The sequence below is a fragment of the Tenrec ecaudatus genome, chromosome 5 (assembly GCF_050624435.1).
Source record: "Tenrec ecaudatus isolate mTenEca1 chromosome 5, mTenEca1.hap1, whole genome shotgun sequence".
In the NCBI taxonomy this organism is placed as follows: Eukaryota; Metazoa; Chordata; class Mammalia; order Afrosoricida; family Tenrecidae; genus Tenrec; species Tenrec ecaudatus.
In genome coordinates, this window is record NC_134534.1 from 100,918,771 (window position 1) to 100,936,901 (window position 18,131).

The window sequence follows — 18,131 nt, forward strand, 5'->3', positions numbered from 1 at the left end:
TAGCTGCTCCTGAGAGTTCCTAAGTGGTGCAAAAGGTTAAGTATTCAGCTACTGTGATAGGTAGGTTTATTTGCATCCACTTGAGGGCACCTTGGAATTGAGGCCTAATTGGTGATCTACTTCTGAAAAGTCAGTGACTGAAAATGCAGTGGTGCACAGCTGTCCTGTCACACCTGGGATTGACATGAGACAGTTGTCCTCCTCCTACTTCTGCAATGGCTTGACTAGAAACCCTCTCCCCTCAAAAACAAAAGGCAATTTTACAATCACCAAGAAGCCACATTTCTTTTTTATTGATAACTCAATCTCTCCATGATAAGGTACTGCACCCATTTTAAGTGGGCCATACAATTACGTTCATGAAACCAACTCACGAGCAAACGTATAAAGCTGCTACACCCGTGCCAGGTACTAGAGTGAACAGTAGCAAACATGAAGGTTCACAACACGACTTCAATTCAGTGGAATCAATGCTCTAAAAAAGTATACTTGGCAATTCACAGTACGATTCTATGCCAATCTCAGGAAAATTAAGAACTAAATGACAAAATGAACTAAGTGAAAACTGTAAAGGAAAGTTGGGAACAAAAACGTTAGGTTTGAACTTTTGCAGTAGATGTTAAGCACGCTGCGAAGTTGTGGAAAGCACTCCACGTTCTGCTTTGTAATAATCGATACACTCCAAAAGAACTAACTGGACTGCTAGGTCTTGCTTGTGGCATAAACCGTTGCTTATAGTTCTAAAAAGAAGGCAATAATTCACATAAATGGGTTTTACAATAAAATCCTTCCAACTCGGAATAAAACAATTAATACAATCTATATCAAATTACTAAGAAATTTTATAAAAATGTGGACGAGAGCAAGCAGCCAGGCCATCCAATTAATTCCCTTACTTGCCTGAGAGCACAGGGCACAGGCACTTACAAGGGGATGTCTTGGAGAGTTGGCCTCTGGTCAGGACTTGCAACCCAAGGAAGGGTGGTCAAGCCCTCAGCTCCCTGGGCTTCAGTTTTTGCTATTGAACGAACTCCTAAAGGCCACCTTGCCCTGCCCTTGGTTTTTTGGTCAAGGAAGCCAATGGTGATGAGAGGAATGGATGAAAAGCAGACAAGTGGGGTGATGTTTTTTTCCTTTCAATACCAACACCCAGAACTATTTTGCACAACAGTTCTAGGAAGTCTTTGTCCAATGGTTCCATCTAACTGGCAATAAATGAGAAATCAGCAATTACATTTTTGATAAAAATGTAAAAAGGCTGGGCCAAGTTTGGGTAGAAAACAATTCCTTGTCACATTCAGACCTGCAGTCAGGAGAGTTCTTGCTCTTCAATCTTAAGGGCCACCAAACTGGTCAGGAAATGCTAAAAGGTTGCACATTTCATGTCATTCAAGAAAGGCCTAATGTGTGGACACAAAGCAAGAATGGGTTTCCAGAAATCCTACCATGAAGGCAACTCAGATGAAACTGGTTAACAGAAAGGATGCAAGAGTTAATTGTAGGGTAGGATTTCTTTTTTCCTTTCCTTTACAGAACAGAAAATTATCCCAAAAGAGTAATGACTTCTCATTCTCTGTCCCTTAAAAATGCAAGTATCTCTTCTTCTTGAATTCAGCACACTGGCTTCATTTTCAAAAGCATTACTTTTATTTTCCTTGTAAGGCAGCCAGACATTGTGAATCTACGCTCGTGACAGTCAGTGATTTCCTTCTCTGCCCGAGGTTCCCATGAACATCCCTGGAGCTCACAGACGCAGAGTCCTGAGGTTTCACATATTAAAGCTCTCTCCACAGCCACACGTTCCTTTGATGTTTGGGTTATTGAACACAAACTCACTGGATAATTTATCTTCTACAAAGTCCATTTCTGTTCCTAAAAGGGTGAGTTGTGCTTTCTTTTCGATGAACACTTTGACACCTTGGGAGAAAGAAAACACGCGTCAGATAAAGCCTGCATGCTTTATGGAGCTCCCCAGCCAAGTCAGGGTACAGGGGAACCAACTATCACCAAATGCTGCTCCATACAAGGCAGAAAGGAAGCTTCTGGATGTTTCGCCATTTCCTGTAAAGGATTAAGTGTTCAATTTAACACCTGCCCCTTTCTCACACCAATTTATTGTCCAGAACAATGAAAGTAGGGTAGGCAGTTTCACAAAAGTAAACTTCCATGCCAATTCTGTACAGAGCTTGACTTTTCCTTTTATTACAACTTATCCAGTTTTTCTAGTTTGCAACATGTTAGAAAACATTTATTTTTCAGTGACAAAGTTTCAAAGATGGAATGAACGAATATATGACAACCTTGTGACAGGTTCATATACACAAGCACACTATGCCAAGCCGAGAGGTATGCAAAGGACTGAGACACAATGAGGCCATTTTAATACAGCAAGTCAGTCAGTGCAGGGCACTAGTTCCTGCTGTGGCCCAGAAAACTGGTCACTATACTGTATCTTTGGAAACACAATCAGGCTAACTATAAAAGCAACAAGACGAAGTGCCTAAAGAGAGTTTTCTTCAAAGAAATTCAGCCATAATTTGAATACAAACTATTGACAATTCTTGGATGCCCTCTTCTTTGAGGGTAAAAATCTTAAGATACTTGATAGTTTGAGTTATTAGTTTAAAAATAACATCTTAAAAGGTCACTTCATCAGTCAGTATAAAACATAAAAAAATATTAACAAATTATAAATTATCAAGGGTTCATGAGGGAGGAAGGGGAAAAATGAGGAGCTGATACCAAAGGCTCAAGTATAAAGAAAATGTTTAGAAAATGAGGGCAACAAAAGTACAAATGTGCTTGCCACAATGGATGTATGTATGGATTTTGATAAGAGTTGTACGAGCCCCCAATAAAATGATTTTTAAAAATGTCTCTTTTAGCACATGATGGAGTGGTTATGCGTTGGGCTCCTAACCTCAAGGTCAGCAGTTTGAAATCACCAGCCTCTCCAAGGAAGAAAAAAGAGACTTTTTACTCCTGTAAGGAGTTAGTATTGGAGTTAGGTTGCTATGAGTCAAAATGTCTCGATGGCAGTGAATTTGGCTTTTTGTTGTTGATTTTGTCCTTGGTTGGTTACCTTTAGTTATTAACATGAAAGGACTTAAGACTCTCACAGCCCTCACAGAGGCAAGGGCTGCTAACTGGTCAGTATCCCACCTCACCTTTAAGGCAAACACTGGCCCTGCAAGACCACAAAGACCCTCTGATAACTGTTGTACCATGTGTCTTGTTTTAAATAGGTTTCTATCAGACTGAGAGGAAGTGGTTTGGCAAATAAGTAATTAAGGCACTGGCATTTTTATTAAAACTAGAAATACAAAATTCCTTAAAAGCATGTTACCATACCTTTTAAAAAATAGTTTTAATGGAAAACAATTCACATATCATGCAGTTTAACCACTCAGTCATATTAAGAAGAGCTCTGCCATCATCGTCACAATCAATTTCAGAACTTCTTCTTCTCCAACTCTTTGTTATAAGTCCTCCAATCCTTCCCAACCTACCCTCACCATGCTCCATAGGCAATTATCAACCCCCTTACTGTCTCCATGGATCTCCCTCTCCTGGATTTCATAGACAGAAAATCTCACAAAACATAAACTGGAAGCAAACATACATAACAAGGAAACAATAGTGATAAGCAAAACAAAGAACCTCCTCAAATGAAAACAAAGCAGAAAAAATTAAAAATCAAACCAACTTCAAAATGGAGACCAAATGATAAGGTATTAATTACATCTTAACCCACCTGCATTCTCCATGGCATTATTTTTTTTTGACAAAAATGTAAAACTGCTAATTTAAACAGAAATAATCGATTGGTTCATTTTAAAGTTTTAGCATCTTAAAAAACTTTCTGGGAAGGAAAAGGAACAAGATGACTTTTTTTTTTTTCAAGATGACTTTTTAAAATGAAAGCAAAACAAGCAAATTTGTCCAATAATCTATCACTAAGTTATAAGAAGCAGTTGCTGGGACCAACTTGGTTGGATTCAAATTTTTACTAGTTCCCTAACTGGCTGCAAGACCAAGGTAACATATGTCCTCTCTGTGCCTCAGTTTCTTCACCTGCAAAGTGGGGATAATACAATACCAACTCCACTCCTTTGGAGAGCCTAGCACAATGCCTTTCCAACTTTTACTGTGACCATTTTCTTCATGCCACGCAAAACAGTATCCTGGAAAAGTGTGCTAAATACTTACCATCTTGAACTACTTCTTCATCAGAATCTCCTTTGGTCTTTGTATATTCTAAAGTATAAGAAAGGCCATTGCAACCCCTGGTTCGAACACCAACTTTCAAACCTACCTGGAAGAGAATGTAAATATGCACTTACTTTTTCGGCGTTAAATAATAAACAATTGATATGATTAAAAATATATTTATCATTGTTCATGTTTCACATGCTTTATTAGGCATATAGTATTAGATTTCTGATTACAAATTGTCTCAGCAGGTATCTTTCACATCCCAGGAACCACATTTCAGCCAAACAACAGAGAGACTTATCAAGTAAACAATATGCCCCTAAGGAAGGCAATCCTCCGAACAAGCAACTGTAATAGATCAAAAGAGCATTATTTGCTTCAAAACAAAGCCCAGATGGCAGGAAGGGGCAGGAGGGACCCCAGGGAGGATGTCTGCATTGAGGGGGATTCACAACTCATGTCCCAAAACCAAATGCTGAATGGAAAATTATTTGCTCTGTCAATTTTCACCTACCAGGGGTCCTCAAACTTTTTAAACAGGGGGCCAGTTAGTTCACTATCCCTCAGATCCATTGAAGGGATGCTAACGACCTGCATTCTGAGCAGTATCTTCTGTCCTTATACAACAAGGAGCTAAATGGCAAATTATCAATATGCAATTTTATTTCACTCTGTAAACAGGAAGCCCTGAAGCAAGTCAAAAGTCCAAATATTAGGAATGGACATAAGTATTTAAAATGAACCTGAAATAAGGTTTACAAAAGTCTGGTAATGAGAACAGAGTAAACCTAAGAACAAAGGATAACAGCTTTCAGTAATTGGAGCCAACACTTCATGAGGCTTCCTTTATTACACAAGCAGTCCCCTTTCAAAGGAGCGTATCTCAAAATCTAAGAAGCTAAGTCTTACTTCATTTACTCAATTTACAGTCTACCGAAATTGAGTCAGAAGACTGATACCCCCTTTTAGGGAGGGAGGTGCTAGTACTTCTATTACAATATAATGTGCGTTATATTAAGTAGAACTTAGAAAGTGGTCAGCAGCCTAATCATTAAATATTAATAGTCTAATTATTACTCAGAGCAGTTTGTACGTACTCCACAGGCAAATAGGAGCCCTAAGAGTGCAGCAATTAAAATATTACCCGCTAAGGCAAAAGTTGGCAGTTCGAGTCCACTAGTCACTCTGTGAGGTGGGGGAATGACCACCTCTCTGAAGATTTACTGCCTTGGAAACTACGGGGCAGCTCTACCCAGCTCCATGGGGTCACGATGAGTAGGAACTAACTGATCAGAGAGCAGTGGAGTTTGTGGGGGTATGGATCCCCAACAGTCGAACAGGTCTCCTTATGGGCAACTTTGTGATTATGGAAAATAATAAAGGCAGACAGACGGACAGCGAGGTATATGGGTTCCTTGTCCCTATGTCAGGACCAAAACCATAAATGTAGTTGCCAAAAGGTATATAAAATGGGGCTTACAGATCTTTCAGAAAGCATACACATCATATGGTGAAAACCTAACATAATCAATGGGTAATCAAAGTGGCTAACATAATAAATAGGCAAAGCAATTGACTCAGCGGCTTGACCCAGTGCTAGTTTACCTCAAACTCCCCCGAGCCTTCCCCAGGGGAACAAGCTAGGATTCATATCAGAAGAGGATGTCAGAATAGAGTTTGACACATTTTACGGTGGGTTGGGTTATAGAACCTGTTTGCCTTTAGCTACAGATAACATTCAGGCACAGTGGACTACTAGACAGGAATGATTCATCTTTTATGGTAGCTCCTTTATGGAGACTATTTTGGGGGGCACATTTTCAGCCTAGAGAGTGTGTATTTGAAAACATTTCCATCCTGGAACAATGGAGCTCTTTCTCCAATTAGTGCCAGTTTTCCAGGCCTGTGGTTGCAAGTGCAGAAGTAAGGCCAAATATACTCATCCAAGTCCTCGGTTTACTTGTTTTGGGTTTCCAAAGGGAGCTCCTCTTCAGATCATGCCCACAACTCCACACCCAGACAAATGCCCAGGTAGGAGCATCGCCTCTGCAGTAGACACACTACGGCCTGCTCACAATCCATGATGACACGCCTGGCACACTGCAGACACTAACAGATGATGCTCATGGCCGCACTACACGGCACCTCAAAGGGGCTTTAAAATGAAAGATAGCTTAAACAATAAAACCTGCTCCTTAATGTCATGTCCTCAACTGCAGCATTCTGACAGATTTTAGGCAGCTTTCTGAACTAACATGGAAAAATACTTAAGATACATCATTAGAGGTAAAAGGTAAAGTAAAATAAGCACTGACCCCTGCTATGCCCTCCAATGAGCAGGAAATGGGCAACATGACACAGAAGCTGATTTCAGTTGTCACATTTGGTCTGGAGGACAAAGGCCAGAGATGCTGAAAAATACCAACAATTCACCCCCAACAAAGACTTCTCTGACCCCAAATGTCACTAGTCCCGAGGCTGAGCGGCCCTGGTCTGGACAAAGCTGGTACAAATGATCTCTGGAAGGGACCTGTGAGCTGCCACTTGGATGGAAGAATGAGGATGGAAAGTTCGGGGGGAGAAAGATTTCCCGTTTATTCAATACCCTTTTATAGTATTGGAACTTTTCAAAAAGCATGGGCATACATCACTTTAAAAAGTAAAACTCTCCAATTAATGAAAGTATACAATTTACCACAAGGTATATTTACTCTGATAATACAACTTTTTTTCATTATGAAATATTTGGTTTACTTACATGTTCAGGCTTATCTTTAAGAAGCTGTTTAATCTTGTGTACTGCTGAAGGTGTCTAAAAAAACAAACCACATCTCTTTTGTTACAAAAAATCTGCGTTCAAGTTCAAAGGCTGTTCAAGTATAGTGTTAGAACATTTATTTGACAAACTTATGTTCCAATCTTGCCAGATTACCTGAGGTTTCATAGAAAATCACACAATAATTTCTATTCAAGTCACACACACACACACACACACACACACACACACATTTTAAAGCATATGATAGCAAAGTCTTTTTAATCTTGCTTTTCAAGGCCCGGCTGAACTCAGCCATAACCTCTGCTACACTTCCCATCACAGGTATAATGTTTTCTTCTTGCATCATCTATTTTAAATGCCCTGCAACAGGTACACTGTCCGACATACATAAGGTCCCCCCAAATAATCAATAAATGAGCAAAACGCCTCATCAAAAAAGTGACCAGACAAGTTTTTACCTGGCTTAATATTTGAGAATAGCTGAGGGGCAGAATTTAGTGAGTCAACAACATAAACAGGCATCTTTTTCTTCTTTTTTTTCCTTCTTCCCCCGGGGTTTGCTTCTCCTACTTTGCTGGGAAGGAGGCTGCTAAAACCAGGATTTGTTTGCATTCCTGATCCACTTCTTCCCAGTGTCTCAAAGGCAGTCCTGCTTACTCCAGCCCGTTCCTTGTAAATGGCAACAATAGTCCTGATGATTCTTGCAGGGATGGAATAAACTAATTCCAAGAAGAGGGGTCAGAATTTACCAGCTACTACTGTTACTATGGAGACATGATAAGAGGACAAAAGAGAGAAGATACCTCTTCCTTTTATTTGCTCACTAACTCCTTCAAAGGGCAATGTGATGCTGGTCCTCCAGCTTCCTATGGTGACATTTTACAGGTTCAGGAAACCCTAGGGTTGGGAAGACTATGGACCATTACTTGGGAGTAGTTGTAACCACAACTCAAGTCAGCTGAGGGAGGTGAGATTAAACGTTTTAAAAAAGAGCCTGGACCCTTTTTAGAAATGTCATGAAGGAGAGAAAACACTAACACAGTGTACTTAACAAAGGTAAGCTCTGTTTACTCAAAGATTATTACTATATGGGGAGAGCCTACGGATATTTACTTACCGTATATACTCGAGTATAAGCCGTTTTCCAGCACATTTTAAACGCAGTTTCTGTGGTACAATTAGGTGCCTTGGCTGATATTTGGATTGGCTTATACTCAAATATATATGGTAATGTATGTCACCCTGAAAGAAAACAAAAAGGACACTGAAAGAACAATCAGTAGGTGAATGTGTCTCTCAAGGCCTTTACCCACAATTCTTTCAAAAAAGGAGTCCAACAGCCTGACAACACAGGGAAGGAAGAAATGTTGTAAAGCAGCATTCTGTGCCTTACCTTTTGAAATGACAGAGTATCATCCTCAAATAATGGAAATACAAAAACTTGTCCTGTAACATGTTCATTTACTCTTCTAAACGACAGTTTTAAAGTGTTTTGTTTTGAAACTAAACTTTAGGTTTCTTATTGCCAGTGGTAAACATTCCTAGTCACATTTTCTATGAATGCTGATGCGATTTAATGACAAAGAAAAAGATTTCTTCTAAGTTAAAAATCGGCAGAATTCTGTACCCCCCCACCAAAAAAAATAATAGACAGAACCATAGGAAAATTATTTGTAGGTTCAATTCTAGTGGGTTCAAAGCTGCAAATGGGGCCTGTGCAATGATCCAACCGAGTCAGGGCTGCACAGACATAGGTGCCACAGGGATATGACCTCTTCAAAGTGCAAGGATAGCAGAGAAATACTACCTTGGTCCGTTTTCTTACATATCCAGGCTGTTTTGTTGTTAAAATGGGAAAAGCATCACACATAAGTCTCAGTAATAACTACTTTAGAGCAACATACTTTTCCTTTATCCAAAAGACCATTCATTTCATCCTCAATAAGGTATTCCTTTACATAACTCCAAGTAAAGTACAAAGTTGTTATCTTGTTAATTCAATCATTTCTATGATTATATAGAATGGGTCAATAGCTACAGCCCATTTTCAATACAAAGCCAGCACTTTATTATTCTTAAGATGGTAGATGAATGAAAAGCTATAATACTATTTTCTCTAACTCTAAACAATCAGTACTGGCAATGTGTTTTCTTCAAACCTTGTACTTTCTTTCTCTCGCTCACACACACACATATCTGTAATCGCAGTGTATATACAGTATACACTTCCTTAAGAAATCTAGTTGTCATGCTTCTCATTTGATGTATGGGAATAAGTACACACCTATCATTTATTAAGCACCTTATTAGTAAAGGAGTCCTAGTGGTACAGGGTCGCTATGAGTTGTTAGCGAATTGATGACAGTGCTTTGTTGTTTTTTTAGTGGTGCTGTGGGTTAAATACTGGGATGCTAACTTAACTGCAAGTTCAGTGGCTCAGACCCAGCAACCTCTCTGTGGAAGAACACTGAGTCTGGTTGCTCCCATAAACATTTATACTCTTAGAAATCCAAAGGAACGTGAAGTTAGTCAATCACAAAACAACAAATACTTTATGAGTCTACTACTATAAGATGAAACATCAATTAAGCAAATCGTAAAGACTAATTCCCAAAGGGGTAGAAAGATTACCTACTGGCCAGAAACCATACATCACCCCCCCCTTAAGTGCACATCATGAGAACCACCTTAAAAGAGGAGACTTCACATTGCCTGTGGCCACTCCTTCAACAATGGGGGAAGGGGAGAAGACCTTCCATTTGATGCTACACAACATTGAGAGAAGGCTGTGCCGAACCAACAGGACCTCCACAGGAATGAGAAGAGAACCTTACTGGAAAATCAAGTTTTGACCAGGGAAGGGGAGTACCTACATTTCAGAGGCGGCACTGACATTTCTGTGGGTGGCATGGTAGATAAATGGGGAAGGGATGCTAAGCAATAATTGTAATAGGGAACCTAAGGAGAATAAATCCTATTTTATGTTCCTGAGTAGACACTAAGACTGTTTCTATCCAACCCATGGTGAACCACACCATGGACTATGATGGCCTTAGATGCTGGCCTTAAAGGCAACAACACAGCATCCAAGTACCACACCAGGATTCAACATGGAAGCCTGACTGGATAAACTGGGCCCTACTTTAAAACTACCTGTATGTACCCTTGGACTTAAGACTGGAATAATCTCTAATGGGAGTGTACGCAAAGGATGGCCACCCCAAGACTGTGGAAACGGCAGTCATTGGACCTTAGGTGGGACCCCTAGTTTAGTGGGTATCCAATGAAAGGGGACGCAGAACCATCATATATTTTAGTACCTCAATGCTCTCCTTTAATCTGATAGGCAAGGATCTGCACGTGTAAGAAATGATACAGGGCAAATTTCCCTAGAACCAACCCCCGTGTTTAGTGTGCAAAGAAATCAAGCTGTACAAAGCAAAAACTCATGGATTGCAGCTTGAAGTTGGAATATGCTCAAATAAATGCTTTAGGGCAACAGTATGTTAAATTCTTATGTCATTGGATAAATATTGATGTGATCATTGCAATTGCCTTATACACCAGGGGGATGACTGACAATGTTTTTCATTTTTGTTTTTCTGTCTTTTATATATATTTTTGCTCTTGTTGGTTCTTGTTTTTGTCCTATGACTGCCAAAGGAAACCAGTCATTCAAAACCCATGAACAAGCATATGGTTTCTGGGCTCCTATTTAATTCTAGCTCTAGACGAAGAACAGTTAGGTCTTATAACAGTGGTTCTCAACCTAATGCTGTGACCCTTTCCTACAGTTCCTCATGTTGTGGTGACCCTCCCCAGCCATAACATTATTTCTGTTCCTACTTCGTAACTGTAACTGTGCTACTGTTATGAATTGGGCGACCCCTGTGAAAGGGTTGTTCGACCCCCCCAAAGGGGTCTTGACCCACAGGCTGAGAACCACCGTCTTATAACATAGCCCTGCTCAACGCTCACCTTCCTGAAAATATCACAGAAGGGTATTATAGCAAAGTGAGAAAAAAGCAGACGGTCCCCCACTATCAATTGGAATAGTGCATGGAGTCTTAAAGGCTTGTATTCAAACAAACAGTCATCTAAGTGAGGCGTCAACTACAAAGAAGCACTGGCGCCTGTGTGTCATCCAAAGATAACGGGAACAGAATCCACATATGATGTAGGGGAAAGGATCAGCTTAAATTGGAAACATCCAATTTGTAAAAGGTTATGGAGAACAGTAGGCGCCCCAAATCCATCTGCAGATTATCTAGTAAGATCAAGCCTCAGGCAGATCCTTTCTAGCCACAGGTGAGGGACTCGAACAGCTTTACTGTCAGACAGATTATTGTATATTTGAATTTCTTAAGTGGAGAGCAAATGCCTTGAGAATGATTGGGGCAGGGAATGTATGGATGTGCTTTATACAATTGATGTATGTATATGTATGGATTGTGGTAAGAGTTGTTTGAGTCCCTAATAAAATGTAAAAGAAGAAAAGAGAAAAAAATGATTAGGGCAAAGACTGTACAGATGTGCTTTATACAATTGATGTATGTATATGTATGAACTGTGAAAAGAATTGTATCAGCCCCAATAAATTGTTAAAATAAAAATAAAAATTTGAATTTCGTAGGTCAAATCATGGTATGACACTTGGTCAGGTGACCTCCCTCTTGATCCAAACTGAATTTGCTCTGAGCCTTGTTCCATGACACATTTTTTTCTGTGGCTTTTTAAATATTGGTGGTGGTCTTTTCGTTCTTACTTAAACAAAACTATCTTTCTATAATTATTCTTTTCTTCTTGTTGTTTCACTGTTTCCTATTGTTTCTGTTGGGCTTCCCAGTTTGTGAAGCACAGGAGTGGATTTATAGACACAGTAAATATTGCAATGGTTTACCAGGGACATAGGGTGTGTGGAGGGTGAGTGGATTGGGGAAGCAAACAATGAATACAGAAGGGAACATTAGAACTGATTGTGATTTTATATATATGTATATATACACACACACATATATATATACATATATACAGCTTATTTTAAAACAATTTAACTACCTAAGTGTATGACGTAAATATTATATGAAGAAAATTACTGATAACAAGGATCTTCATATAATCCCCTCCCTGGGGTCGGACAACAGAAAAGTGAAGGGAGACGTTGGACAGTGCAAGACATGACAAAATAATAATTTATAAATTATCAAGGGTTTGTGAGGGAGGGGGGCAGGGAAGGAAAAATGAGGAACTAATACCAAGGGCTCAAGTAGAAAGCAAACGTTTTGAGAATGATGATGGCAACAAATATACAAATGTTCTTGCCACAATGGATGGATGTATGGATTGTGATAAGAGTTGTACGAGCCCCCAATAAAATGATTTGAAAAAGAAAAATAAAAGGAAAAAATTCAAATGAGTTCTACTTTGTTTAATACATGGGGTTTGCTGTCAGATCTGATGGCAGTAAGTAGGTGTTTACTCAGCAGTGCTAGCAGCCTACTGGTTAAATAGTGTGCAGCTGACCAAATGGCTATTGGTTGGAACCCACTTAGTTTGCTTCTTCAGGAAAAAGACACGGTGAACTTCTCTCTGTAAAAGGGTCAAGCCAAGAGAAATCCACAGGACAGCTTCTGGCTGTTGCAACTGTTGTTAGGAGCTGAAGTTGACACCATGATACAGAGAAAAGGACACCTGTAAAAGACCCCAAAACAAATGCTGAATGGCTGTTTTTAAAACTCTGCAATTTAGACATCGAAGTAATCTGCACAGGATAATTGATCTAATAAATGAAACAAGTCATGATTTCAAAATCTTAAATTATCTGCAATGATTACATAGTATCTCACTAACACAATTTACTTAACCAGTCCCTCCTTGTTAAGTCATTTAGTGGTGCAACTGGGTAGGTAAGTGTTCGCCTGCTAGTGGGTTGGCAGTTCAAATCCATTAAGAAGGCATCTCAGAAGACAGGCTGGTGATCTGCTTCTGAAAGTTAACAGCTTTGAAAACCCTATGGAGTTTAACTCTGCACAAGGGGGTTGGGGGGGGCGGGGGAGGAGGAATGGGTGTCACTCTGAGTTGGAACTGACTTGACCAAAACTGACAGCAATAACAGCAAGGTCGCCTTAGGTCCTTGGGTAGTTTGTGCTCAACTCCAACACAAAGCTTGGTGATCTGCTTCTGTAAAGATCATAGCTCTGAAAACCCTATGACGGCAATTCTCCTCTGTATTAGGTTGCTCTGAGTTTGGTTTTAGTTAGCAGCACCTTAAATTGCCTTCAGAGGCTTGGTAACACACTTTGGGACACTAGTCCAAAGGTTTTCTGGCACTGGCCTTTCTATGAATTCATTAATGGGCCTCATTGTATTTAACATTGTATTAAGCATTTCCTTCCTAGGCCTTCTCAACTGAGTTCCCCAAGACAGGTAAGCCCTCCTGCCCCAAGGCATCCTATGTACTTAAGAAGTAACTTCTCTGCAGTGCATTAGGATCAAACTGGGAATGATTGAAATAGTAACTCATTTTCTAGACTAAAGGGCTCAATTTTGTCACAGATCTTTGGTTGAGAAAGGCTGCATTAAAAAAAAATTTATTGGCACTTCATCTACATATCATACAATTTAATAGTTCAACCATATGAAGAAGAGTTGTATGCTAATTACCACAATCAATTTTAGAACACTTTTTCTTTCTTGTACTGATTGTTATTTGTGTACTTTAAATTGTGCCAAAAATGTTTGCCAATTCAACGACTTCTACATGTATAATTCAATGCCACTGATTATACTCTGTGCTGTACAACCATTATTGATATCCTTTTCCAAATTATTCTCCCACCATTAACATAAACTCACTGCTCCCTAAGCAAAGACTCTTCCTCCTTCACTCATGGTAACAGCGGTCAAGTTTGGTTTCTTTCTTTGTCAGGAGTTTTCTTGATATAATATTCACTTATCATACACTTTCATAGTTAATTACTTTTTAAAAGTTGTATATGCATCATCACCATCAGTTCTAATGCTCCCTCCTCTCAACTGCATTCAATGTTTACTCCTCAACCCCCCTCATCCTACCCATAAACCATTGTATCAGTTATTATTATCTCTGTGCATCCATTCCTTCTGTGCTGTGTAAACTGGGAAACCTAAAAGAAATGAATGAAAAGAAAATAATAATATGAAGATAAAAATAGTGTGAGAAAGAAAAGATCACCATTAGTATTCAAAAAGTCAGAGAGAAAATTTCTGTCAGGGAACAAGTGAGAAATATTTGAGCCTAGAGCAAATTCAGTTTGGGTCAAGAGGGCAGTCACCTGACCAAGTATCATATTATTCCATGGTTTGACACACCAAACTCAAGTTTGCAATAATCTCTGACAGTAAAGCTGTTCGAGTCCCTCACCTGTGGCTAGAAGGGATCTGCCAGGGGCTTAATCTGACTAGATAGCCTGCAGATGGATTGGGGACTCCCAATATGCTCCATAAACATCTACAAATTGGGTGCTCCCAGTTTAGCTGATACTTTTTCCTACATCATATTTGGATTGTTATCGTTATCTTTGGATCACACAGACTTGTGTGCTTCTTCCATGTGGACTTGGATAATGAGAAAGACTATGCTAGGGATTAAAAAACCACCACCACCACCAAAAAAGGTATAGTTGCTAGGTTACAAAAATGTTTACATGTGGACATTTCAAAGAGCAAGTGGTGCACAGTGCGTAGTAGTGAACTATAAATCAAATTGGGGGGAGGGGAGGATAGGAATTGACTTTGGTGAGAAATGAAATCAGAGTATATGCCTGTGAGAAATCATTTCCCATGTGAGGGATGAGAAAGAATAGCAGGGCCTTTATGTTTGGCATAACAACTTGAAGCAGATGCGATCATGAGGGTGAGTATCAACTCAATAGAAAACTTCCTTAATTTCACCTGTAGCCTAAAGTGACACTTTTTTAAAAAAATTACTAGGGTTAAAACATATATTAGTTCATGGAGAAGTCTAAGAGAATATTCTTTTAGACATGAAAAGGAATTTGCTGGCACAGAAAAGAGGGAGCAAAAGATATCAGGACATCCTTATTCTTGAAATAATAACAGTTATCCATTTTGCTGCAACTCGTTTTTTTCAGTTTTAGGTGCTAGATGCTTGCAGAAATTGTCTTCTCCCTGTGTGTGAAGAACGTTGATGACTTTCCTATGGAATACATTTTTCAAAATTACAACTACAAGTGGCTGTTTTAAGGGTATGAAGCTTCCTCTAGACGAAAATGCTTTAAAAGGAGGGAAAAGTGATGGTTGCACCACAGTATGCATGTACTACATGGCAACCACTGACGTGGATGTTAGTGGCTAGTTTTATGTTTACATGAGGCTTTCTACTGGGGTGGGGATGGGGGTTAAGTCTCTGAAACCCACAGGGCCAGTTCTACCAGGTCCTACTGGGTCGCTAAGAGTCGGAATCCACTGGATAGCAGTGAGGCTTTTTTGTTTTGGGGGTTCTTATAGAAATTATAACACAATAAAAACGAACATTGCAAATAAAAGTAGATTACCATGTGCCCTGCGCAGAGCTGACTTTTCACCTAGAAAACGCTGTCAATTCCCTCAGCGGAGCTCATCCTATTTTCCTTTGTCTTTTGGTGAGCCTGGCACAGACATTGGCTTACAAAGCATCGCAAGACAACGGGAAAGTAACCCTTAGGCACAGTACTGGGGGGTGGGGGTTGTTATCCTGAACTCCCTCCCCTTTGACACTCCCGCAACCCCAGGCTGTCATTAGAGGAGCTTCTCTCTTTAAGCACGCTAAGGGATGCCATTGGTTAGTCATGTGTCGCCAGACCAAGGCCACCCCACGTGCATACACAGCTGCTCTATTAAGTTCCCTAAGTGGTGACTTTCCGAAAGCAGATCTCCAGGTCCGTGTTCCAGGAGACTCAGGGAACGTTCAAACCACCAACTTAGGTCTAAGACAGCGATTAAGCGCGTCTGCGCCTCGCAGGAAGTCCTGTTATTCACCGAGCTATCCTTGGCACTTAGCACAGTCGCTACTTTAACGAAGCCAGACTTCAAGTAACTGCACCCAGCAAAAGGAGGAAGAAGTTTCCGGATTACTTCTGGGCCCTAAGTACGGTGCGGAGGGCGCAGCCCCCATCAAGAACTGGAGCACCGCCCTCCCCCACGTGACCTGGAGAGCGGTGGGCGCACAGCCTGCTGGGTAATGTAGTTCCCACTGCGCCCCGGGTTTACTCGTCCCCGCAGGGAGCCGAGAGAAACCTTGCTGACGGGCGTCCGGTCGCTAGGCCGCGCCCTCGGCGTCCCCACACTCCGTCGTCGTGGCCACTCTCGCCAGGGGCGGAGGTGAAACAATGTCATGGGCTGAGCCGAGCGGCCGGCGCACTCACCAGGGTGAGGGCGGCCCGGGTGGCCTGCAGTTTCCTCTTGCTCACAGCCCGGACGGTGGCTCGGACTAATGAAGCCGACATCTTCGCGGCCCTGGTGCCTCCGGCAGGAGATCGAACTGTTCAACCTCTCTCCATGGACACGGCCGCACGCACTGACGCCACAAGCTCCGGCGCACTGCGCACGGCGCCTAGGCCCCGCCCCACGAGTGCACGTCCCTGCGCCGCCCACCGACTCTATTGGCTAGGCCATGTGAGTGATGGCCGGTTGGTGAGCACAGGGCCCTGGAGGAATGGCTTCTGGAAGTCACGTGGGGGTAGCAGTTAGGGGACATGGAGTGACCTTCTGAACACTGACTGTGGTGTCTCTAGGGATGTTGTCACCCAGCGTGGTAACTCACAGCGTCACACTCCCTGGGATCTCCGTACCAAAGCATTCAGAACCCTTTAGTGATAATTACTATTGACTTTGACCACAGAATAAGTGATGGATTTGTAAATATCTTGAATGCAATATGAATACAACAGAATGGTTTTGTAAAGCCTTTCTAGATTGAAATACAACTTTTTATTTACAACGCTTAAAGCTGCAGAAAATTTACCCTTGATTATTATTGCCCTTATCTTAAAAATTATTGATAGTTCACAAATACTGCTTACTCCGATATTGTAGCTAAAACAGCAGGAAATTGGCAAATCAGTCTGTAAAAATACCAGCAACAACAAAAACAACAACCCATGTTTGTAGCACAGTGCAAATGAAACGATATGATTAAGCATCGTTGTAATTATTAATGACAACGCTGACAAGCAAGTATTACCCGTTTATCCAATCATTCTAACGCATCTGTCGCTTTTAAAACCATAGAATTATCCCATAGGAGTTCCAAGATTGTAATCTTTATTAGAATACTGACTTTTAATCGCTGTGTCACCAGGCTCCTTGACTAGAAAGGTTTTTAACATAGTATAGCATCATAGCATTGTAGCTATATTAATGCTTGTTAGACTTACAAAAATGTTTGTTGTTACAACTACCCCCAATTACCTCTATCATGTAATTTCAACTCAACAGTGACTCTAGAGGGGGTTTCCAAGACTATATTTTCCTAAGAGCAGACAGTCTCATCCTTCACTCACCGAACAGCTAGTGGTTTTGAAGAGCAGACTCTTTGGTTAGCAGTCCAACACCCAACACATAGCACTATCAGAGTTCTGTTACTTTGTGTCACCCTTTGACCAGTGTCACCAGAGCCCGCTCTGCAGCCCCCATCTCCTTGCTGATGCAGTGCTTTGCGACCTCCTGGCTCCAGAGGCACTGCTGTGCTTCAAGGCCTCAAGGAGGCAGGCAGGGGGCAGCGTGGTCTCCTCCTTTAATCTTCACAAAACCAAAAGCATTCATGGACGTGTAAAAGGTGACCTACTTCCAAAAATCAAGTCATGAAAATCCTATAGATCACAATATGAAAAACCTAGGGATCATAGCATTGATTAACTCCTCTTGAGGGGACAGAATTGAGAATTGTGAGTAGATATATTAGGTTATGTAAGAGATATCGATAAAACTCTTATTACCACAAAAAGAGAGACCAACCTGTAACTGGCCGTAGGGATGGCACAGGAGCAGGCAGCACTTTGTTCCGTTTCTGTGAATATGGGGTGGCTTGAGGGTATTTAAGAACAGAGGCTGAAGAACATAGAAGGGGGGATGGGGACTTAGCTGATACCAAGGACTC

The 18,131-nt window shown here is 40.9% G+C and overlaps 1 protein-coding gene across 1 annotated transcript; it reads right to left on the minus strand.

Annotated features, from left to right (window-relative positions):
* Positions 1 to 258: 258 nt before the first annotated feature.
* LOC142448181 (iron-sulfur cluster assembly 1 homolog, mitochondrial) lies at positions 259 to 16,576 on the minus strand. Its single transcript, XM_075549779.1, has 4 exons — positions 16,399 to 16,576; positions 6,974 to 7,027; positions 4,210 to 4,315; positions 259 to 1,917 (listed from the first exon to the last, which is right to left on the minus strand). Exons 1-4 carry the CDS (start codon positions 16,477 to 16,479, stop codon positions 1,769 to 1,771), a joined length of 390 nt encoding a protein of 129 aa, XP_075405894.1. The 5' UTR covers positions 16,480 to 16,576; the 3' UTR covers positions 259 to 1,768.
* Between the last annotated feature and the right edge of the window lie 1,555 nt (positions 16,577 to 18,131).